Raw genomic sequence first — 25,366 nt, 5'->3', positions numbered from 1 at the left:
GATTGTTTGTAAATTGATTACAGCCATAGTTGGAAGAACCTTCGGGAGAAGCAAGGTTCTGTGAATTTTCTTTTTTTTTTTGTTTGAATCGTCTGTTGATAGTCAGTGACTTTCGTTCTTGGAATATCGAATGTTTGTGCAAGTTAAAAGAATTTTCGAAAAACAAGAACCAACAGTAAGTGGCAATTTTTGCATACTCCGTCTTAATTTATCGGTCAGTTTTAAAAGATTTACTCTCCTGAATTTATCAATTTTTCCACAAAATCCTCCAAGAAAATCACGTATTTACATCGTACGAGATTGTCTTTCCTTCTTTTTTTTTTTTTCGTTTCGTGCGCCTGCGAGCGATAATCGTCGCGGAGGAAGAGGAGAAGATATCGAGGATAGAATCTCTCCTCGAGAGGTTTGCTCGATTTCATACTTTTCTTTCTCTTTTCTCTCTCTTTCTTCTCGCCGCGCCGGAGCAGAGAATCCGGAACAGAGAAAACTCTTAATAAGGTCAAGGAAGAGGCAGGCTGTTGCAGTCGTCGGAATAGAAAGATCAGCGATTCTCCCACCTTCTCTCTTCCACTTCTCTGATTCAGTCCCGGTCGCCTCTTTTCTCGCTGATTAAAAATGTCTTAACGAACGGCGTGTCGTTTATAGAGATACGCTGAAAGAGATTCCTCTGAAGTTTTTCCTTGCCATCCAGATAGAGGCGAGATTCAACGTGAAAACGCTCGCCTCGTTCTCGATGGAACGATAATATCGTGAAATTCACACGGCAACGGATTAAAAAAAACGAAACACACCGAAAGCAGTTCGTTTACCATTTAAGTGTAAAATATTTTCACGCGTAAGTTTTAATTTCGTTCTTTGATGAATAATTTTTAAGCATAATGTGTCATTTGATAAATAATTTGATATATTATTTCAATTATTTAATATTTAATTAAAATTTCTGAAATTCATTCGTGCTGCGTAAAATTTAAAGATAGTATTTAAATATTAATTACTATATCGATCGCTATAATAATTTTTTGTAAACATTTCAAGCCTATTACAAATACTAGGTTGTACTTGGAAAATATGAAAAGAATAGCAGATGTACAGATGAATAAATTTATTTAACTTATATACGTTCTTTTACTTCAAATCCAACATGTTCCATTACTTTAAATTACTGGATTCAAATGATGAATAAATAGTAAAAATACACTTCTCTAGAAGTCTATGGAGTCTTAATACAACTGGCAAAATTAATAGAAACTGTTTGAAGAAATCACAATTAATTGTCAAATAATACTTCAAATTCTATTGAAAATAACAATTCTTGTTAATCAGTTTTTAGTTAATATCAAATTCTCCTTTCAAATATTGAGGCTACATAAACAAAATTCCAAGAACTTGCTTGAAATAATACTTTGCCATCGATATGTCTTTCATTAGACTTTATTATTTTATGAAATTTAGACGAGTATTTACATTATCATTAATGAATTAATCAATATTCGACAGGAAGACTCTACGTTTCATCGAAAGAGCTTCAACCTTTTCTTTCCTGATCGTTGTCTCAGGTATCGCGAAGAAATGGCCAAAGCCGTGGAAACGTAACCAGTAGGGATTTCCATGAAATCGCCGGTTGATTGCGTTTCGGTCGGCGAGATTTTCATGAAATCACCAACTGATTACACGAAGCTCTCCGTGCGAGTTTCTGGGATTGCGAATTCATATGGTAATGTCGCTTGAACCTTGCCGGTTGCCGTGGCCTTTGGTAAACTTCATGAAATTCTTCTTGAAAATTCAATTCAGCCCCCGCGGGATGAAACGCGGTTCGCGGAAGAGGTAAGCAAAGCTGCCGGATTCCGTATAATTTTCATCTCGAGACCGTCTCGAGGAGAATTGATGAAGCAAGCGGAACAAACGCGAGACTAGAATTAACGACTATCTCTCCTCTCACAATGACTTTATCTCTCGCGCGGTCGTTCTTGCTTCGCGCGACGAAATATCGCGAATTTTTTTCTTTCTTTACCGCGAGCGAATGATTCTTGCAACTTTCGCGAGCGAGTATCATAAGCCAGATAAGTTCATAAATTTTTGTAGCATTAACTATTGCTACGAGAGACCGATGTATTTTTTTATTTATTAATCTGTGCACGCATTTTTTTAATATATGTTGAAAAGTGTGCATTAAGTATGCACTTAACAGATAAAATAGTTACTGAAGTATGATATTCGTTATAAATCGTTTCGTATTTATAAAGATACGAGTTTATATAAAAATCTAATAATTAAAAGCTCATGGGAATAACTCAATTATTAATATCGTAAGATTATCTCTAGCTATTATACAGGATGATTCGCATGACACACTTGAAATAACTTTTAAATTGTGTCTAAAATTGTTTAACAAAAAAGTTACAAATGTATGGTTTTAAGGGAGGCAAATAATCGCGTCTATCAATTTTTTGTGTTGAGGAGTCTCGACATTTCCAAGTTCATCTTTATTTTTTACATCATAAATCGAAAGAAGAATATTAAATTCCAAGTAAACCACATTGAAAACAATTTTTCGTTAGACAGACAATTCAAGTTACGTGAATCTATATATCAATTCTGAACTTGCTCTTGCGTTTAATTGTGAGTTACCAAAAATAAAATAAAATAATAATGACACAATAAAATAACATAATAAAATAACAAAGAATCGACGACTTGAGCGAATAAACCAAATACGAACGAACGAATAAAGAATAAAAAGTCAAGAAAATTTTAATGACAATAATTTCTAATAACATGTCGATCGTGTGAGAATACAAGAATTTCCTTCCCTTCGAAATATTCTTGCCACACACGGAGAGAAACTACTCGAAAAGCGTAACTGGCTTACCTTCTTGAAGTAACCGCCGTGGAGTCTCATGTGGCCATTGAGTGCCGGTATATTTTTGAATTTCCGATGGCACAAATTGCACTCGACCGGTTTTGGCTCGGTCTGCGACTTGTTGGACGCCGTCACGGTGCCAGGGGACGCCGAATTCCCCGGCGATGGGCTACTTTTCCCCATTGTGCCGCCCCCTGGCGAATTAGCCTGCGGCTGTTGCTGCTGATGCTGTTGTTGCGGCTGCTGTTGCTGCTGTTGCTGAGCTTGCTGTTGCGCTTGCTGCTGTTGTTGCTGAAACAAGACGATCAAACGATTCGAACGATTAATTTCCCGCTGAAAGTGATCGAAAGAGAGATTATCAAATTTTCGATAGCAGCGCAGTTTGAAACTTCGTCGTTCGTAAATTGTTATTACGCGATATGCTAAAATTCGTTTCAATTTATTTCATTCTCTATGAACTGCAATACTGCTTTGTCGCATTGTTGCCGGCCTCGGCTGAAGTTCGCGATCCTTCAGATGCAAAGCGAGAGACTTTTGTTTAATTCCACGGTTCAAACGCGATTCTTTGACTAACGGAATTCGAAACGGGGGAATGAAGCATTCTTTTCGCACCTACTCTTGTGACAATTAATGGAAACTTCTTACGATTCAAGAGATCCTTTCTCCCCATCGCTTTGAAACACCTAGAGCACTTTTGAAGATGCGATTACCATGAAATTAAATATTCAATATTGTTATCGTCCCTAACAATCGTGGCCAAAGCCTCGCAGTTTTTTTCTCTCGCTTGCTATTTCAATGGATTCTTATGTCGCTACAGTGAGGTGTTTGACGATAGCGATTTCAATCACGAGTGTATAATCGAACGTAAAATTAGCATTTGAGGAGATATTCTCTCTTTAAAGTTCAAATTCGAGTTCAAGTTCAAGCTCAAGTTCAAATGTTCAAAGTCGACTGTGCAGAGGTTTCTTTGTTAGTAGAAAAGAATCGTACGTGATCAGACTTGGCCAGTGTTCAAATAGAATAGATTATACTTAATCAATATTTAAAAAAATTCAATAAAGACTCTACGAGGAATAAATATAGAGTAATTCTACTATATACGAAAGTAGTTCCAAGTAGAATGATTCGTCATTGATCAGACGCATTGTACAATGCGATCATAATACATCTAATCCTGAATAGTTGGTTCTTAATTAAGCTTTATTGCTATCTAATGCTTAATACAAAATAATAATTAAATTACGATAAAAATGAACATTTATATTTTTCATAGAAACTTTGGCAAGTATAATAAATATCTTCACGCGAATACTTTCTCACTTCATTCGAACAAATCTCACCGAACCACCAGAATTACGACGTTAAAAGAATCGCGATCAAACGAGAATCAATCTTCATTTAATTTCACTATAATTCTTGGTCGCGTTAATTCTCGCCACGTCTGCGGCTCTTATCAACGCTGATTGATTCTGAAAGTGGACGCTCGGTTTTATTAACCGTCGAGTTAGCTCAACGAATTTGAAATGATCGATCTTGCGCGTCGAAGTGAAAATGCAGAACAGTATCGCCTCTTGCGAAAAGCGACGAAGTCAAGCGTTAATTACTCGAATCAAGTGTCAGTATGTTCTGAACGAACGAGGAACTACTAATTTTTTTTTCAGACGCGACAAGTAACAGAGTTAGATACGTAAATTTCGATTAAATTCCTTCAATTTTATTTGAATAAAATTACATAATATTCTATTAAATAAATTTTAATTTTATTAAATAAATTTACGAAAGAACCTCGGAGACTGAACAACGAGAGATTTATAGAGAATTTATGAAACGTTTTTAATGCGAGTAACTGGTTTTAAACTCGGGGAGGGAGCCAGGTCAAAGAACGTATTTGTATGGACGGGATGGTTAGACGAGGATTTTCGAGAATTCTGTTGGTGCGGATCCCTTCGGTGTGCAGGGACGTCCGCAAGCTCATCGGTATTCCAACGACGATTTCGATGCTACGATAAATCGTAGAGCATCGAGTCCGTGCGATTTCAGAGCACAGCGTGCTGTTCACGGTGAAGTATTGTTCGAGTTTTCTCGAAGGGACACTGGACGTATTAGGGAATCGAGTGGCTCGTTCGATGGAAATTCATCGATAACGGACAAGCATTTGTCGCGAAAGATGAAGAATGATGGACCGGGAAAGTGCAATAGTCGTATTTAAATATTACAGATTCATGATAATATACGTCAGAGTTTCTGAAAACCACTTCCCGGTGATTATATCCTTGTAACAACACATTTTTAGAAGTATCTTTGTCAATTTTACACACTGACAGTTCTCGAACTTTGATATTGGCTTGAGTTAATGAAGATGTAAATTTCTTGTCTCGCCAAAGTCTTTGTAAGACAAACAAAACTTTGACCAATAATAATTTCTAATTTATTCAAAAAGAAAAAAGTGAATGTCATAGGTGTCATTAAATATCCAATCAAACTTCTCGACGTAAAAAGAAAGAAGCTTCCAAACGAAGGAGTGAATCGCTTAACATGAAATATAAAAATAAAAATCGAACATTTCGCGACGATACTTCACGAGCGAGGAAGATTCAAACGCACGAAAGTGTCATCGTAACGAGAGAGGGAAAGAATCTTCTCCATTAACCCCCTTCAGAGGGAATCAGCGCCATAACTAGGCGATCACCGTTGGCTCGATTAATTAACCATCCGATCGCGAAGAGGCCAGGGCTTCTGACAGTTTTCTCTTCGCTCGCAGCCGTCGCCACCGGCAGCCACTCGCCGGAAGTACGTTCTCTTAAGCGACAAAAGAACGAGGTTCGCGCGCGATCGTTAAGCTCCGCTGATATTCACGACGGCGAGCCACTCGAAGGCGAGATGTGACCCGAAAGAAAACTCCTCGAAACCCTTTGCTGGCGCGAAAACCCTCCCTGGAGCGTGCAACCTGTGACCGTGATGCGTTCCACGTAGGATGCACGTGCGGTTCCATGTTACGAATGTCGAAGCAACCTCGCGTTCCGTTCTTATTCTAAAAATGGAAATGGTACAATTTCGAGAAACTGTGGTATTTCATTTCATTTTTTAAATAAATACCATCTCGTAAATTCTCAGTGAAAAGATAGATGTTAGAAATGAGGAAATAAGAGTATTTTATTGGGATTGTTTTCAGACAAATTTGCCATTTGTCTCTTTTATTTTGCTCATTCGCAATTATTCCGATAGGAAATTGTTTTCCCGGTCGTTTCTTATTCTGGAGCAAGCTCTCCTCGAGTCTGACGAAAGTTCTCATTTGATAACTGTGAAATATTATCTCAGAGTAAATGATTGTTACTGATGTTAACGAAAGAAGATTATCGCGCGTTACCAACTTGCACAAATCTGTTCATACATATTTCATGAACAGAAGACACATTCCTGAACGTGTTGGATATAGTTCTCGAAACTTAATTAATCCTAGTATATCGTATTTCACATTTAAAATTTAAATACTTGATCTTATTTGCTGTTGAGATTGTTTTACACGCTACGTGTATTTCCATCCTCCTTCCAACATGATATAGACATAATTTCGAGAGGAAAAGACAATTTTAGGACATTGTAGAAAGAAGATCTTGGATGGGAAACGGAAACGTTGGTCTAGACACGGTGGTTAGCGTTGCGATTACAACAAATTGGTACGTCAAAGTGAACAAGTTAGGATCCGTTAAAGGACTCGCCCAGAACTTGGCAAACTAACGAACTCTGCGCGAATTAGAACTTGGAACTTCGTAACGTTTGAACTCGCCAAAGTATACGGACCTTTGAAGTCGATTCGACGTTCGACTCATTTAAAACTTCCTTCGTTAAAGAATAGCAATATCCACCTGCGGAGTTTGTGACTCGCCGAATTTTTATTAAAAGCGGCGTATAGAGCCAAGCGACAAGCAGTTCAAACGAGCGTCCATAATTCGCTCGCTTGTTATTAAAAGTGAAGTTTCACTGGAAATTAGGAATCAAAGACGACTATTACTTTAAATAACAATACACCTCTAACAGCAGGTATCGAATTATAAATTCTGGCCCGGTTTGATCCAATTTTACTTTCGAAATTTTTAAGTTTCCCTTCCTACGATTGAAACTTCAGTATACTGTGCTGTTACTCTTTATTAAATAATTTAGTTGATACCTCCGTTCTATTAATTTCGAAGAATTAAATCTTTCAAACGATTTTTAAATTATAAATTTAAATTATAATTATATTTTAAATTATAAATTATAAATTATTATATATTATATATATATATATAATTATATATATTAAATTATAATTTAAATTATAAATCAAATTGTCAGATAGATCTCTAACAGCAAGTTTCGAATTACGAAATTTTAACGTGACTCGGTTTGATCCAATTGTGAATTTTACTTTCGAAATTTTTAATCACAGTGCCGTTACTTTCTATTAAGTAACTCAGTTGACACGTCGATTCTATTAATTTCAAAGAATTAAATCTTTGAAATTTCTTCTAAACTGCATAAAGCAAAGCTTTTAACATTAATCGAATTTCGAGTTAGAAAATTAAAAAATATTCAAACGAACTTTTCTCAAATCTTCCAAGCGAGTCGCAAACTGTTTCCAATAAATTCAGAAATTTTAAACAAGTTAGAAATTCTCCGTATTTCGTGAGAATAGTTCAGCATTGAAGTTTCAAATCCCTCGTTTTTCGCGGAAGATCAATGCTCGCTAATAAAGAAAACATTCACGAATTAATTGAAACGTGATTACAAGCTAACGTCGTGTTCATTACTGGGGAGAGGAAGATAGCCGTTTCACCGCCCTGACGTTCATTATTATTTCCCTGGCATTTTGATTCCCCCCGGGTGATCTCGCGCGCCGAAAGCATTCCGTCCGATTACCTTCCTCCTTTTGCCCCATCAAATACGGTAATCCGGTCGATCGGCGATAATCGCGGCTCGTTTGTACCGTTGATGCATCGCGGAGTACAGAGCGAGTTTAATTTAAGACTCGACCGCGGCAAATGGCGCGCCCGATAAAATCCGTTTAACTCGCGCGCAGCTCGGCCGATTATATCCTCCGCCCGGCTCTTCTTTCGTTCGTCGTTCGAGAAGTCGCCGCGATAAAAACGACCTGTCAAGTATCGATCCGGCGGCTGGATAGCTTTCGAGACAATCCTCGCGCAGCTCTCTTTTCTCCTTTTCTTACTTTGCTGCTTTCGCTCTTGAAATCGATCACCTCCATTTGTCTTTTTTAATTTAAGATTCACGTCGCGCGATTCAGCTGCGAGATTATTTAACAATTTATAGACGGCGAAGCTGTGTATGATCATATCGATGTTAATACACATTCATGTCACATTTGTTTGTTCTTCTGGTATCATCTCTTAATTATGATAGGTTCTTTAAATGGTATCGTTAGAATTCATCGCTAAAATTTAAAATATATATTCGAGTTTGTATTTTATATTTCCCGCGTGACCGATGGACGAGTGAAATTCGAGAAAAATCTGAGAAAAATCCGAGAATTCGGTAATCAAGAAAAATTCATTCGATTTGACAGGAATGCTTGAACTTTCCATTCCAGAATTCTACAGTTTAACATTTCTAATGCCTAATTTGAATTTCCTTTTACCTGGTGGTTCTCCTGCGAGCCCCCAGTTCCTAATACCTACTTTAAATCTCGCAGCTCTGCGCCCGTGATTTAACATTTCTAATACCTGGTTCGGATCTCTTCGACTCTATGATATTCTCTTAAATTTACATTACCGGAGACGTGATTTACGACCGAGTTCAATTGTGCAAGATTATAAAATACTCGCGCGGAGAGTTATTAAAAAATATTTTCTCGCTTGTGTTTCCCGTGAAAAGAATTTCTTTCAAATATCCACATTCCTCGCCATTTGACAATTAAAAATGCTGGAAATCCTGACAATGGAAAGAAAATTCAATATTTTACGCTATCAAAAAAGAAATTGAACTTTCTATGAAAAGAATTAAATTTCTTTCTCTCTCTCTCTCTCTTTCTAAAAAAGAAAAACCCCTTCTGTCCGTTCGCTCGATAGAACAAAATTCACAAACGAATTCTCGCAAAATTCGCGTACCACATCAATCATCGCTGGATCCACGTGCCATAAATCATCAACCATCACTTCGCCACGTGTAATCGTTCGTAGAAAGAAGAATCGACGAAAAGAAAAAGAAAAACGCTTCTAGGAAAGCGTCAACTTGCTGTTTGTTAAAGTGCAAAATGCAGGGGCGTTTCCGGACCACGGACTCTCTCCTCGTGGAACAGGAAAGAACCTCGATGACCACGGCTGCGTGAACGTCGTGTCGTTGAGACACACACAAACACACACACACACACACACACACACACACACACACACACACACACACACACACACCGGAAACGAAGGTAGATCGCGGTGGAATTAACGGGGAAACCCGAAGAACGAGAGAAGCTATCGAGAAAATTTATACGACCGTAAAGAGGCGGGGTGAGAGACAAAGAGGAAGAAATGCATACACGTCGAAGACGTCGTCTTGCGGGGGAGGGAAAAACGACGAGACAAAGGAAGCGAGGCGAGAGGAACGAGAAGAGGTAATTGGAGACCGAGAGCGCGAAGAAGAAATGGCGACCGTGAGGCAGGATGAATGCCGGGGGATGAAGATTCCTCCGTTGTAAGCGTTGTACTGTTTGGTAAATGAGAGGGGTGGAAACGGGGGTGGGAGAGGGCGTGATTGTAGAAGCAATTCGTTCTGAGTTCTTTGGTGAAATTATTCTCTGATTTCGGGTAAAAAATACGTTTCATTTAGCCGCCTTGCGAGAATCCTTGCGATCTACTTACGTTACTCGATGAGATACGATACGACATTTCGCGTGTCTGCTAATTTATCTTTGGTATATGAAGCGAGTCACGGACTATTGTTTTCTATAGTCAAGATTTAATGTTTCGTCGAGGCGATGGATTTTAAATTGTTTATTATCATTATAAATATTATATAATTATTTAATTTACTAAAATAACAGCTGTGATATACATTTATTTTAACTGTGATATATTTAGATATGAAGTGACGGGGAGGAGAAAATTTAAAAGGAGAATGGATCCGTATAAAATGTTCAACAGAATAATGTACATTCCAGAATCGATCACAGAAGATTACTTATTTTTCATGCAGACAAATATAAATTTTGAACTTTCTTCACCGTGAACTACGAATTAAACAAATGAACAGTAAAAAGATACAAGATCGGAGGGAAAAAAGTAAGGTAAAAGTAAGTTTTACGATTATGAAAGTAAGAATGACGAGAGAGATGATAACACAAAGTAAAGGTCTTCAAAGTAAGGAGAGGAGAATAGAGAAGAATCTCAGAGATAGAGTAGATTGCTCGCGAGGGTTGTTACAGGATTGGACCACTATCTTGGCTGTTTCTGCCACGTATGATTAAATTAGAACAATGCTGGCATAACTTCTATTGCCCGTTTATTCCTCTGTCTAGTTCTCTCCGCATTCTACCACTCGCTAGACACTAGCAGTTTAGAAACTCTCATTCTCTAGCTCTCTCCCTTAGCTCCTGCTTTATCTTCCTTTCATCTTTTTCTATTTTTTCTTTTTTCTCGAATATTTCATTTCATTTCTTTTTGAAATACAAATATATTACCATCAAACGACTTGGAATTTTTAAATCTATTTGTTCGTTAAATATACAAATCATACGAAAAATCACACAAAAAATTCTTTCTTTAATATATGGGAGCCAGATTTCCATCTTCGTTCAAACGCACCGATTCTCTATGAATTTTTAAAACCGATTTTCTCCCGTAACAAGGCTACACAGAAAGCAACATCGTTCCATCTTTTCTATCTATTTTTACGGGGGGAAAAAAGAAACTTATTGTTATTATTGTGCTTCGTGCATTGCGGAGTAATTTTAATGCTTACTAGCCACCAGCTATTTTCAACAGTCAAGCATATAATCAAAACAGTAGCACGAAGTCTGGCAAAGTGACTAGCTCATTGGTTGCTGAGGCAAGTTTAACGTTGATCGTGGCTTCTCTCGTGGCCTGCTGGTGAAATTTTCATGAAAGCTCCGCTCTGGAGGGCGGCTGACGAAGGTGGTGGTCGTAAAACGGGATAAAAAGTCGAGGAGCTTTGCTTTTGACGTTGGTGAAATTTTGGTAACTTGTGATGGATTCTGTGATTAAACGCGAATGTTTTCTTAACCCCCCTCGCTAATTTCGCGCAACAAAAAATGAAATTTTTCTTCCTGTTTTACGTTTAATTCAGGCAATACACAATTTTAAATTTAGCATCTGCTTGTAACAATTTTTAACAGCGTCTAAAAACCTTTGCTGCATGTTTCACAAAACGAAATAAAATGTTTCTTTTTGTTTCATATTTGTCATTCACAACCAGTCAATGTACGATCATAAATTTATCATTTTCTTTGCCGCATGTTCTCTCATATAATCGTAGAATTAACTATTCTTCTGATGATCTAGATAAATTACCATATTTTATACAAGACCAAGCAGATATTTCAATAATTATAAATATTCGAAATATGCATAAGAAGATGGACATTTACTAAATAAATGATAAATGTAGAACAAGTCATGTCGGTGGTCGCGAAAAACCGAACCGTAGGATAACGCTCGTTCTAAAAAGAGAGAGAGAGAAAGAGAGAGAGAATCGCGTAATTAGGTTTCATCCCTCGTCGCCCGGATTTCCTTTGTTACATTAGGTGGTCCCTGTTCCGACTCTTGGAACCACGAACGCGATTTCAGGCCGACGATGTTAATCTTTAACGAGCCGAGTCGCGCCAACCACGAGAGAGTGAGAGAAAGAAAGGAAAAAGATTTCGAAGGCTTTGTAATCGAATCCCTTCGCTTCCCTTCGTTTTCACCGACTTGCTATCAGCGTGATTCGGTTTATATATATATATATAGAGAGAGAGAGAGAGTGTATACACAGAGAAAGAATTTCGTCGCGCGAGCTACTCCTCATACTTAAAATTAAATCTTAAACTTTTTAGAAGAAGAAGACCGCATAAATCACGAAAAACTTAAGAAAAAAAGATCCAAATTTCTCAATTTCTCATTTTGATCTTGTCGTATTAAAAAATTTTGTGCCAAAAATGCACAAAATTGCACTTCGCTTCTTGTGTAAAAATTCATCGAATTGAATTCGTAATTCTTTGCCGAAGAATGAATTCCTTCACACCATCAATAAAATAAAATAAAACCATCCACACGAATCACTCTGCTTCTAGAAAACCATCGAAGCATCTCCTAACGCCGGAGAATTACATATCCGCGTTCGCGTTCCATCTCGAATTTCGTCGTTCCTTCGACGCTTCGAGAATGCGACGCGCCATCTTACATCGACGCGCGCCCTTGTACACAAATTTACGTGCAGAGACAGAGAGAGAGAGAGAGAGAGAGAGAGAGAGAGAAAGGGAAGAAGGGAAGAGGATTGGATAGGCAGGAATGACGGTACCCGGTAATGGAAACAGAATGGGATAATTCCGCGAACCGCGGACGGACGCGGTAATTGCGAATAATTGCATTGTCTTCGAGTCCTTCGCTCGAGTCCCTCCATCTTTCCTCCTCTAACCCTCGCCATCCACCGCTGTCTCGCCTCGTTCCTCCACGGTGCGTTAGGTCCGTTTCCACCCCCGCGGGCTCCATCGTTGAATTGCTTCGGCAACGAATTGAGAGTCGGTTGGTGGAAACTCTCATACCGATTAGGAGATCCCTCTGTTCGTCTCCGCTGTGTCTCCCCACCTCCGTCTCTCCTCTCCGCACCGCTTTCCGGCGGCGTCCGGTCCGGTTAGCCCGGCGTCCAGCTCCAACGGCCGTGCAACGGAGAATTACGTTCGAACCAGAGGACACGCGGCTGCCTTCTGAATCTGATCTCATCGGGTGTAATTAATTTTTGCAGACGGAGATTGCCCGGTGAATTCCGGCTTGGCGAGTTCGATTGTGCCTCGACGTGCTTCGGAATTCCGTGTCGTTCCTAGGGGGGGAGGGGGGAGGGGGGGTTTGAGGACCATTTTTTTTTTTGAAAGAAAGGACATTGAGAGCTCTGGAGAGTGATAACGCGCTACAAAGAGAAGGTTGAACGCTGTTGAACGAAGAGAGGGAGAGACGTAAAGATGTTTATTAGTGCAATCGTAAGGTAATTACGTATTCTGTACGTACATCATTTTAAAGTTCTACAAAAATACACTCGTTCTAAATTTATACAAGTTTCTGCGAGAAGCGACGAAGAGTCATCTTGTCGATTTTGTGGAAGTTGTTTTAGTTTAGAATAGAAGTTTTTATCTAGTTAAGAAATATTTTGAGAGGGAGGGTGAGAAACACTCGGAAATTTTTAGAAAATTTCTGAAGCAGATGAACATCTAGTAAAACTGAGGAAGTCCGATACCAAAAAAAAAAAAAAAAGATGAAATAGAATAATGTGTTTGTAATTTAGATATAATCACGTGAAACCAAGAACGAGTTTAAAGATCACTTTAAGAGAGAGAAACTCGATGCAAAATTTTGAAGGGTTCGTGAGGAAGGCACTTGATACAAACACGTTAAAACGTGCATAAAAGTTTTGAAATATCAAATCACAAATAAATTTTCGAGTCTTAAATTCGAAACACTTTTCCAACGCATCCTCGCAGTCTTAATATATGCTTTTAATTAAACCGAACATACGTCTGAATCAAATTGAAACCTCGCTGCAAAAAAGGAACATCAAATTTAAAAATTAATTACTTGATTGATTCTACACTTCTCTCATTTAAATGTAAATTAATTTTCCCCTCCCTTTTTGCATTATTCATTAAACAAGAAATCAATAATCTACGTCTACGAAAAAGAAAAAAGAAAAAGAAAAAGGATTAATTACCCAGCAAGATTTCCAAATAGCATCCCCGTTTCGCCGATACAAAAATCCTCGGTAATGAGAATCGATCGCGCGAGGTTTCTTGGGGAAAATTCGCGATACAACCGCGAGGAGACGGAAGGATAATTCGACGCAACGTAAACGTTGATAATTGCACCGATATGGGTTAGCTCGGCCGTGTGTGTCGCGCAACAGCCCCGTCGTTGTTGCTTTATCTCCGTATTTTACGTCGACTTCGCGACGAGTGCTCTTCACGACAAGAGCCGACACGTCGATGGAGCTTGAGCCCTCGTGTTGATATAACTCGCGGAACGAGAGCATAGAACGAAAGGAAAAGTGAGGCATTAAAAAGTGGAACAAGCATCGCATCGAGCTAATTACCATTCTTCCCCTTGTTGTTTCTGTTTACGGGATAATTAGCGAGCCTTTGAATAAAATGCTGATACCGTACTCGATGCAGAGCGTTTTTTAAAATGTTGGATCAAAGGGACCGGTTTTTCAGCTATACTTATGCAAACTGCATTTTTTTTTTTTACAAATAGTTACCTGTAATTTTGTGGCACTGTAACGTGCAGTCTATTTTAGAAAATAATAACTACATATCTTGTCACATTAGATTCATTCTAATAGTAAAATAAATTTTTCCATTTTCAAACTTCTCACAAATACTCGATAAGATAATATTTATTTATACTGCATTAGTAGCTACATTTGTCATGTTAGGAGATTGAAGAAACTGTGAATTTAATATGAAATATAATATTGCATGTAAATAACTAATTTTTGAAAGGATATATTTCAAAAATATTGTTGAAATTTATAATCATTTCTATTGCTTAAAGTTCGGGAAGATAAGAAATGATAAAATTTTTAAGTTTTTCTTCAATCTTCTTGACGATATTGATTTCTCGTTTTTCATTTGTTATAAACTATATTCATCGAGATGGTGCTATTTCCCTGATTTCTTTTCTTCGTTAATCTTTCTTTCTTGAAAATGTCTCTCCATCTGCGTTTCCCAGTTCCTTTTCGCACGTTCGTGACAAGACAAACGATCGTGCTGAAAAGAACTGTCTACCACTTCAAACATGAAGTTACTCCACCGTAAACTGTCACGCGATTCGAAACTAACTCGATGTGAGGAATATTAATACACATCAAATTCATCTTGAAGTGATTACGATACCTGAAAGAGATGTCAAAATAGAAATATTTATTATCGATTTTTCTTTCCAAATTAGATACATTTTCTTCGTAGATCCCACTAAAAAATCAAAATTGACAGAAATATAATTTTCTGCATCGGAAGAAAGTCGAAGACGAGCTCTCGAAATATTTGCAAATTATATCCGAAGAAGCAAATATTTTCCTTCAAGGTGTCATGATACACGTGCAGTGAATTAAGAAACTAAAGGAAATAAGGAATTAAGGAACAGAAAATTATAAAAGAAATTCTCTCATTGAAGAATACGAATCAAATAGTGTTTATAAAAACTTGTAAAACGTACAAAACGCGTAAGAAGAAAGGAACGCGTAGAATTCTGGAGAACTTACAACGCACAGGTCGCACCATTAACAAAACGTTCATCGCGTTCTTTTAATTCGTATTCGCGACGACGTTCGCCAGATTGCTCTGTCTCTTGGAGAAAAAGCACGTTTTAATTATTCATCCCTTCCCCGCGGCCGAAAGTTTTGACTTTTATGCGACGGAAACAAATTATGTTGAAAACACGGGGCTCAGCGTTAATTTCCGGCCTTGACGTTTCACGGTTGTCGAATTTCCTTGATAAATAATGCTCCGGGGTTTGTGGAAAAGTTTATGATTGGAACGGGCACGTTTCAAACTTTATCGCCCGGCTCCGGCGGTCTCGTGTTTTTCGTTTCTCACAAAGCTATGAATATTTAAACTTTTATAATTACCGGTTTTATTTGTACCGGCTCGCTGCTAGCTCGCTCGCTCGTCCGTTCGTCCGTTCCTACTTCTCGACACGCTGCAAATACAAGATGAAGAAAGATACCCTTCCCTCCGCGCAACAATCACTACTTGGGCGAAACGAACTCCGCTACTCCGTGACACGTTTGAGAAACAGATGTTGAAATTGAATCTAGTCTATGGGAGCAGTTTCTCGTATTATTCTTCGCGCAATGATACTGTTGGTAGTCGGGGTGAAATCTACTTATTATCGTTCGATCGCGACTAGCTGCGAACTTTCGATTTGCAATCGATTTGTATTCTTTTGTTTTTCAGGAATTTACGACTTAGATCACAAATTGCAGATTGGCAATAAATTATAAGATAAATATTCGTTAAACAACAATATCTGTAACTCTTTAATGTGAGAAACTAATAAGAACAATAATAAATATTAATAACAACAAACGAATATTATTCACTATTACAGATTCTTAGAAATAATCCAAACTAACCTTAATTAACGTGTGCCTAATACAACTAATAAACCCTGTCAACCCTCCACACGCGCACGAACCACGAATTCATCATCCAACGTCTCCCATCACTACCACTCGCCGCTGCATCAAAGCCCAACGTCACCTCAAAACTCCGTACAGTCGCATTATTCAACAAGAACAGTTCCCAGTCATCTCGGATCATCCGTGACAGATTCGAGGAAAAAAAAAAAAAATTGTCGCAAGCAGCGACCACCAACCGGGTACGGTAGGTTGAACGGTAGCAAAAACGAGGTCTGGAAAACCGAGCAATCCGAGTTCGGGGGAGGAGGGAACAGGGAACAAAGCGGCTCGGGAATATCTTGATCCAACGCGGACATCATGATTCATCGTGGGGGTCAAGGAGGGTGGAGGTTAAGCACCAAGCGGAGGATCGAGCGTTAACCGGAGAAGTAAACACGACGACCTCGGCGAACATTATCGGTGACAAATCCAGCGCGCGCGACACACATAGCTCGTTCACAGTGGGACAAACACACACGGTGCGGTGCACGAACACAGAGAGATAGAAATCCGAATGGGTGCACTCTTCTCTCGCGGCAGGGTGGTGTGTGCTCGAGACACGAGAGACGACGACGACGACGACGACGACGACGACGAGGAGGATATTCCTCTCTCTTGGTGCAGTTCAGCCAGCGCATAAATTCCTCGAACACATGGCGCCTGAGCTTATGAACAATAACCACGGCTGGCTTCTCCACCTCCGCCGTTGGCTGTCGACGTTGATGCCAGCGGCACGTTAGCCGACCTCCTAGCCGGTAATTACGCCAGACCCATAAACATTCGGCTCACGGTTCAATCTCGCCCGGAAGACAAGGGACACAAGCGCCAGGCGTGGCTTTCTGGCACATGTCTCCTCTCTTGCGCGCCGCTTCGGATCATCTGCATAACGTTTTCTGCATCGGAGACCTGGGCCTCTCCCTCCTCCCCTCCTGGCCCGGTGGATTTAAACCGGCTTATTACGGCGGTGATACATGCGGCCGCGAACAACGATCGTTCCTGAAGTAGACGGGGTCGACGAGGTGCTCGCAAGTATGTAGATTGGTTTCGAACCTTCGTCGAATTTGAAAATTCCAATTTTTAAATACTTGCAATACTAGATAATTATATATTCGTACCTCAATCGAAGTAGTTTTGAATATTCTGCGAATAGTTTAGAAAACGAAAGCGGTAGCAATGTATCTCGAACAGCGGACTTGGCTTAGTATATTATTTTTACGAGTGGGATTGAAGAAATTAAAGAGTAAATAAAATGGGAGATATTTCACTGTATCTTTATATTCTTAAATTTTCCTCAAATGCATCGTGCATCCTCAGTATTAAAAACGTATGATCTTTTATGAAGTTTAACTACTTTTTCGTAATGTTTAATTTAGCTACTACTATTGTAATATTAAGTAATTAATATCACAGATTATAACGTAATATGAATATTCAATTAAACAGTCAATGATAGTTAAAAGAAAGCTCTGTGCGTAGAAATATATTTTTCCTTTACCCTTTGTCTCAAATTTTTTTTCTTTTTTTTTTTCAATGCCTCTCGCATCTCTGCCCTACTGACAGACATTACTCCTCTTTTTATCGAAACAGTTATATCTCACCGTGCCCTTGACGTCACAGTAACTCGAGAGTTTAGTAGAATTTATTCTATTTTCCACCCTGTGAAATATCGAATATTAGAAAAACGGGCATAGGGGATAAAAAGTTTCCTGTCATAACTTTTTCAATCGATGTAATACGTTGGAAAATAAAATATTTTTATTCTATCGTATTCCTCACCGACGAGGTAAAAAGAAGAAAAGAAAAAAAAAAAGGAGAAAAAAACTGTCACACGAGAAAAAAATAACCAATTCACGCAACAGCGAATATTTATTTAGTAAAATACTATCTCGTCCTTCAATGAGAATTGAATTTTAGAAATAGAGCGACGCTATAATTAGAATTTACAGCGTTTTATTGCTCTGAGATATTTAACAGATCAAGCAACTATATTTCAGCGAAGACTCCGCGCCATCGATGCAGTTTTCTATTCACTACACATGTTTGAATTTATAGCCTCGTAAATTGCTTTTAGAATCGCGGCGCTACGACGCGAGATAAAATGTATTGAAAAATGGTTATTCCAAAGGAAACTGGCGCAGCGATCGGACACGCGTAAGGAGATGGTGTAATATTTATTTATTACGGTGACAGAATAAGTATAAATGGAAAATACAGGTTTCCTTTTGCGTGTATTTCCCTGCAGAAACGTTTCCGATTACGTTCACGAGTTTTCGAAGAGATTCGGAAAAAAAAAGAAATTCCTTCGCGCATGCATGAAAGATATTTCCCAACGAAATCGAAGGAGCTTTTCAATGAAATCTCTCTTTTTTTTTTTCTCCGAGCACGTAAGAAAAATGTTTTCAAGAGATTAAGTAATTTTTGCGAGAAAGATTTGTAAAAATATTTCGAAAACGTCACGTTTATCAAACAATGATCGCCTCGAGCAGTCAAAAAAATATCAACTCCACGTAACAAAAATTCCACATCGCTGTACTAAAGCAACAGACAGGGCATTAATGTATCGAATAATACCTACAAATAAATAAATTCCTACAAACTGTTTAAATTCGAGAAAATTTCTTTAAAACATATCCAATTGTACATCTTCAATTCCCAAGCAAGCCAATTATCTACGTAACGCACCAAACGTTATCTGTGATCCAACGTAATCACATTTACGTATCCACGTTCGAGCCACCAAAGGTGGAGTCGTAGAAATCATGGAAACGATCGGCCAGCGATCAATTTGCAGGAAGCACGGCCGACAAGAGGTTAGCCATGAATCAGGGTGACGCGCGGAGATACGTGGAACACGCGGTCTCGGTTCCTTAGCTCGCGAAATCGCGTTACGTCGACGATAATAAATACGACGGCGTCATAAATATTCGGTTCACGATTTAATCTCGCCGACGAGGCACGAGTGCCAAACGTGGCCCGGTAGCAGATGTCTCTTATTTGACCGAGCACCCGGGGATCATCTGCATAATGTCCCTGGCAGAAGTAAACGATCCTGAGATTAGGTCAGGAGTTCTCTCCTTCAGAACCCCCCGCCTCGGTACGCGCCACGTCACGTGCAGCGTGTTCTTTAAATTACCGATTGTCTCGTACATCTTGGCAGTGGGGCTCGAGGCCGCCCAGTACCATGGAAACTAGCGAGGCAAGTCCCATAAATTCCCATTGTTTCCCGCTTTAACCTCGGATTTAACGACGAATTTTATTTCGACGCCTAGACGAACGTGGAGCTTGACGCGACCTATTTTCAATTTCTCGCGGATTGGCGAAGCCAAGGGAGGGAATGTTTCGTTCTTCGTGAATTTTTCGAAAAAGTACAGTTGGCAAGTGTGGGGAGCGGCAGGGATTGCTTGATGATGGATTAGATGACTACGGTTATGCTCGATGGAACTTAACGCGATCTGCCTTTGTTTCTTGAAAATTTTTGGACAATAAAGCTAGCAAGTATTTACGGCGGAAGTTTCTTAATAAAATCTAAAGTATTCGTTCAATATTAGAAATTTTATAGAAATATATAATGCATTTTATTGTATTTTACATATGAAAATATATATATATATATATATATATATATATATATATAAAATATATTATATTATATATAATTTAATTTTATATTTTATATTTTAAACATTATATTTATTTACACATAAATATATATAAAATAGCTTATGACGGTCTCTTTTCTTGACATCTCTTTTTTTATTTCCTTTCTAATTTGCATGCCTTCGAATTACAACAACTACACATCAAGTGAAATCTCCTTTCTAACCAATCTAAGATTCTGAATAAATTGAGATCGTCGCATCTTGACCAAACTGCCTACAATTACGTAAGGAAAGTTCATCAAACGCCAAAGAAAAAGAACCAAGGAAATAATAGTACAAGAATCGCACTAGCTCGCCGACACCTCGAGAGGGGGCGAAAAATATTCTGCAGCCGAGGTGAAAGCACATTTTCTGTTGCGCGGCCCTAACGAGCTTAAACAGCACGTGTACCTTTCCCCTATGTATATTCAGCAGGTTGGAAAAGAACGCTGGACTGCCCGTGGCTTGGCCCACGGCGACCAACGTGGCTTTTGCAGCGCGTAATTAGACACGTCGTCCAGTTTACGCAGAGACGTTAAACTCGAACTCGAGACGGGGAGATAAAGAGGTCGGAGCCTCTTTCAGCGCGACGCGGAGAGGGATAGACCGACCGCGCTCGTCCATTCGTTGGGACGAAGCTTCGCCTCGGCTAAATTGAACGATCCTCTCTCTTCTCCCGAGGCTCCTGTTAAAACGGCGTAACGCATCCACGTCGTACAATCGCCGCGCAAAGTGCATGCGAAATGCGGATCGCCCTGGTTGGTTAAACCTTTCCTGATTCAACGTCACTGTCAGAGAGAGAGAGAGAGAGAGAGAAATGAGGACAGAGAGGGTGAACGACAACGCTCGGTTAACGAGCTACACGAACGTTAGTCAGTTTAAGGGACGTCAGTCTGGCGTCCTTGCTGGACCAACTCGTACAAGGCATCGTGAAAGAGCTGGAGAACGAGGAGTGGGTTTTTATTTTGCTGCGGAGGAACCGGGGGAAAATAAGTGGCCCGGTCTGCTCGCGAAACGTCGTGCATTGTTTTGAATACTAGATGCTTGGAGAATATTCAGCTAGAAAAAGTATTAGAGAGAGAAAGAGAGAGAATAGTGATGTGAAGGAATTGGGAAGTTGGGAGTTGAATTTAATAATTTGAGACTAATGTCTGTCTTTTAACGAATGGGACTAAATTTTTGACATTCGACTCTTCTTGAACCACGCAAGGTTCATCTTTTACGGTGTGAATTAGATTGTCAAATATTGCTCGGAAGCTATCGTTTTTCTTTTTTTTTTTTTTTTTTTGATTGAGAAATAGGGAAGTGGATAATGCCGATTTTTTATGACGCCTATTTATCGCAAATAAAGTGAAACAATATTTTTACGAGGTTGAACATATATTCAGGCAATGGAATAAAAGAACTCATGAGAAATGAGCGTTCGGGCTTCGAATAATTCATTTAACTCGATTCTGCAAGAGATACAGAGAGAATTTTCAGTTCATTATATTAAAGATCTACCTATGCGTGATACACACAGTGTATCAACAAACAACCAATTCCTAGAAAATAATTTTCGTCTCCCGCGTATGATTTTGGTTACAGCAGCCATTTCCAAGAAACAAAGCACCATTGAAAGTGGTGATGACCCACATTTTGTCGTTTCAACGAAATTTACCACTCGGCGGAATCACGCGTCGTGTTATTTATAAGCCGTAAGTGAAATGCTTCGCTGCGACAAAAATCTCGTTATTCGTTATAATTTCCAAAGGAACGATGACGACGAGAGTCGAGTCCACGAGAGATCGGCGAAACGCATGAAAAGATTAAAAGAGTGGGGAAGGGTGGAAAAAAAAAAGAAAGGAGAAAAAGAACGAAGGAACCTCGCTGATATTCGAATAATGCGAGCCGTGCATGACGCGGAATGTAAAATGGGTCGCCGCGCTTTTTTTCCTCGGCGCGCGGGGGGATTTATTGGAGTCTATTTTGACAAGGGGGGGATCGCACGCACAAAAGAGGTGTTTCGCGGATATTTGACATACACCGAAAAAATACACGCGTGGCATCGAGGGCCACGGGAAAAAATGTAATTTCGCAGAAAGCTTCCTTCGTTCGCCGATCCTTTGAGCGTCCATTCAGGCACGACGATCTCGCGGGCTTGCGTCAGCGACAACAATTTTCGAATATTAAACCGAATTTTTTCTTTTTTTTGTACATCTCTCTTTCTCTGTGCGACAAGGCATTAGACTCACGACGCAGCCCGACCTCACAGTTCACTTGTGACTTTCAACTATTTTGGGTTCAACAGGTCTGAAGAAAATTGATCTCTATTTCGTGTATTTAGTTTGGCTTCTTGCTCTAAAATTGACCATTTACGACGTGTACATGTCGGGAAAAGTATTTCAACTCGTCGAATAACACGTACAGACAGCTTATCGATGAATTCTGTATTTCACAAGTTTGGAATATCTTATCAATTTTGGACGAAATTATTTTGATACACAAAATCGTGTTGTTAAAAATATTCGTGTTCACCTAGAAACTATCACCGTGTAATTAATAATTTTTTTTAAATAAAATATCATTCTACTTCTTCGTCTGCATTCTTCCCAAGTAATCGTTCACATTACGCGAAAGAAATTTCCTTCTGCCATCGATTTCCACGATTTCCTCGAATTTATATTCCCACGTTGGCGCACAGAATATAAGAATCTATATATGCGGAACAAATGACGATGAGCGAAATAGCTGGCTAGGTGGTGTTCAGTCGATATTCGTAACAACCAGCAATGAAACTAGCGACAGGAAACTAGGCGATAACTTGCTAATGAGGAGCATATATCACTTTTCCGATACTGCAACGAACGCACAACGCCGGTGTTGAATGGTTCGAATTGCAATGTGGAAACGCTGAATCGTCCCCGCGAAGCAATGTACTGTGAACCGCCCTGTAAATCACAACATAGTCTTGGCAAGGAAGTTAGTTGTCGAGCTGGCGCGTTTGACGGATAATGGAAAACATTAATCTCGGCGAGAAATATTTGTCGCTGGTCGACCTCCGATTTTCAAACCCCCGGATTCCTGTGTTTCGCTTTCGCGCAACGTGTTTCGTATTATAGATCCAATTACAACGTATCGAGCCAACGAATCGATCGTTCTTTCCCTCTATTCGACGTATCAATCCTCCGTAGTCGAACACGTTGCCACATTTTGCCATTTTTTCGTGAGATCCTACATCGAATCTGACACATATTTAATTCATATCCAGTTCGTGTATAAAAATACACACACTTTTCAAAAATTTTTAAAAAACTCGAATAACAATTGAAATTTAAAAATCATCCAAACTCCATTTCTACAGTTATATAAAATTTATATAAAATTCATATAGGAGAATTTACAAAATATCTGCAACGTATGTCTCTGAGAAGTCAAAAAAATTTCAGTTATCCTACTTCGAAGCTGATACATGTCCAAATAGATAGACTTAATCCAAATCTAACTTAATATTAGTATAAAATTCAAACAGCAGCGTACATACTTTCTGGCAACAATCGAATCATTCTTCTTGATCGAAAACAGCCATTTAAAAATCATAAATTGCCACATACTCGAGGGAGAGATAGAATTTCGTGATTTCTGACATACTCGCTGGACAGTAGCGCGTGTGCACGTGGACCGTCGTTCATCTCCATCGAGAGCATTCGATAAAGAAGTAGCACACGATGACGCAAAGCGACAGTTACCCCTCTCGCATTTACCTCTCATTTTCCAACCAGGCCACGACGAGCACTCGTCGGTGAATCGATCTAAACACGATCTCAACAAACCAGGGGGAAACCCGATGAAAAGCAGCGCTGCGTCGAAAAGCTATACGGACAGGGCACACGCAGTCAGAATGTGGACGTCATTGTTCCAAGCCAAGTCTTTTGTCAGCCAACGAATTACCGGTGCTGTTTAAACCCCTCCATCTACTCTTCAACCCCCCGTTTCCGCCTTCCTGTCCACTCAACGCTGCGTCCATCGCGCAACATCAACGCCAACGTCTACTCTTATCACCACTTTCTTTTTGCTTTCATCGATCTTTCTCCCCTTTCTTCGCTGTTGCCAATCATTTTGCTCTATCTTTCTCATTTGTAAGATTTGTTTCCTGTTTTGTTTATGAGCGATGGTATGCTGAGGTGGTTTGTAACTCTCGTAATTAAAAACATCGTTCTGTTGTTTATTGAAAGACACAGAGGCACACAAAGTCAATGAATCATATGTCAATAAAGTTGTTCTTGTATTCTTCCTTCCTTCGAGTTTCAAAAATACCGTAATATTGTGATATTATCGAATTCTATTATTCTATATTGTAGAATATTAATTTATTATTCTATATTGTAATATTATTCTATATTATAGAATATTAATCTATTATTCTATATTGTAATATTATTCTATATTATAGAATATTAATCTATTATTCTATATTGTAATATTATTCTATATTATAGAATATTAATCTATTATTCTATATTGTAATATTATTCTATATTATAGAATATTAATCTATTATTCTATATTGTAATATTATTCTATATTATAGAATATTAATCTATTATTCTATATTGTAGAATATTAATCTATTATTATTATTGTAATCTATATTGTAGAATATTAATCTATTATTCTATTATTCTATTATATTGTATTATATTGTATTATATTATATTGTAGAATATTAATCTATTATTATTATTATAATTTATATTGTAGAATATTAATTTATTATTCTATATTGTAGAATATTAATCTATTATTCTATATTGTAATATTATTCTATATTGTAGAATTATTGCAAAAAAAAAAGAATGTATCACTGTATGTATTTGCAATTGTAAGTTGCAATAATACAAGAAGATGACGCACTATTCTCCCATCTTTCTTAGTACGCACATCACGTTCTTGCCTTTCCATTCTCTTTTAATATCACTTTGCTCTTCAATCACTTTACCTCCTTTTCCCCCTTTATACGTTCACTATCGTAGCATTTTGATTTTCCTCTCCAACTGAAGTTTACTCTGCTCGTTCTCTCCTCCGGTCGATGTTTCGTATCTGGTTCACGATTTCATCCTCTTTCCATCGGTTTCTTATTTAGTTCGATTATTTCGTTGTATCCTCTGCAAATGCAAAGCTGATGTTTCCCGTGCTTTCGATGTAATTCTATTTACGTCGAGCACGCTTAAAAGAGTTCTCCCTTGCGCTACATCGGCTTTCCTTTGGAATTCGTTCTTGCAATGGGTTTTGTTGTATCGTGGATCTTTGATGAAACAGAACAGAAATTAGATTTACGAAGCATGTTGCGGGAAATAAGGTTGTTCGTTCTTACTTTAATCAGGAAGGAGCTCTTTATTCGTTTACGTATGGTAAAACTGTATGAAAAATGTACGCGTTTGAAGTATCAAATTGGCTCATCATGGTAATTAGCATCCATGCTACATTTGATTTTAATACATTTGTTACTTAATATTTC

General features: G+C 38.6%; 1 protein-coding gene across 4 annotated transcripts in view; it reads right to left on the bottom strand.

Moving 5' to 3' along the window:
* The window catches only part of LOC122530944 (histone-lysine N-methyltransferase 2D-like), a 95,730-nt gene that overhangs the window by 35,828 nt on the left and 34,536 nt on the right, over positions 1 to 25,366 (bottom strand). For all 4 annotated transcript variants that reach the window (XR_006307148.1, XM_043658379.1, XM_043658380.1 and 1 more), the window contains exon 2: positions 2,870 to 3,151. Coding sequence is in view for 3 of the 4 variants with exons in the window: in XM_043658379.1 (XP_043514314.1) it covers positions 2,870 to 3,151 (282 nt within the window). In the remaining variant the exon portion in view is untranslated. The remainder of the gene's footprint in view (positions 1 to 2,869; positions 3,152 to 25,366) is intronic.

Source organism: Frieseomelitta varia, unplaced genomic scaffold (assembly GCF_011392965.1).
Source record: "Frieseomelitta varia isolate USP_RPSP 00005682 unplaced genomic scaffold, Fvar_1.2 scaffold_366, whole genome shotgun sequence".
In the NCBI taxonomy this organism is placed as follows: Eukaryota; Metazoa; Arthropoda; class Insecta; order Hymenoptera; family Apidae; genus Frieseomelitta; species Frieseomelitta varia.
Note: the sequence above shows the minus strand (reverse complement) of the source record. Positions and strands in the feature narration are given on the sequence as shown.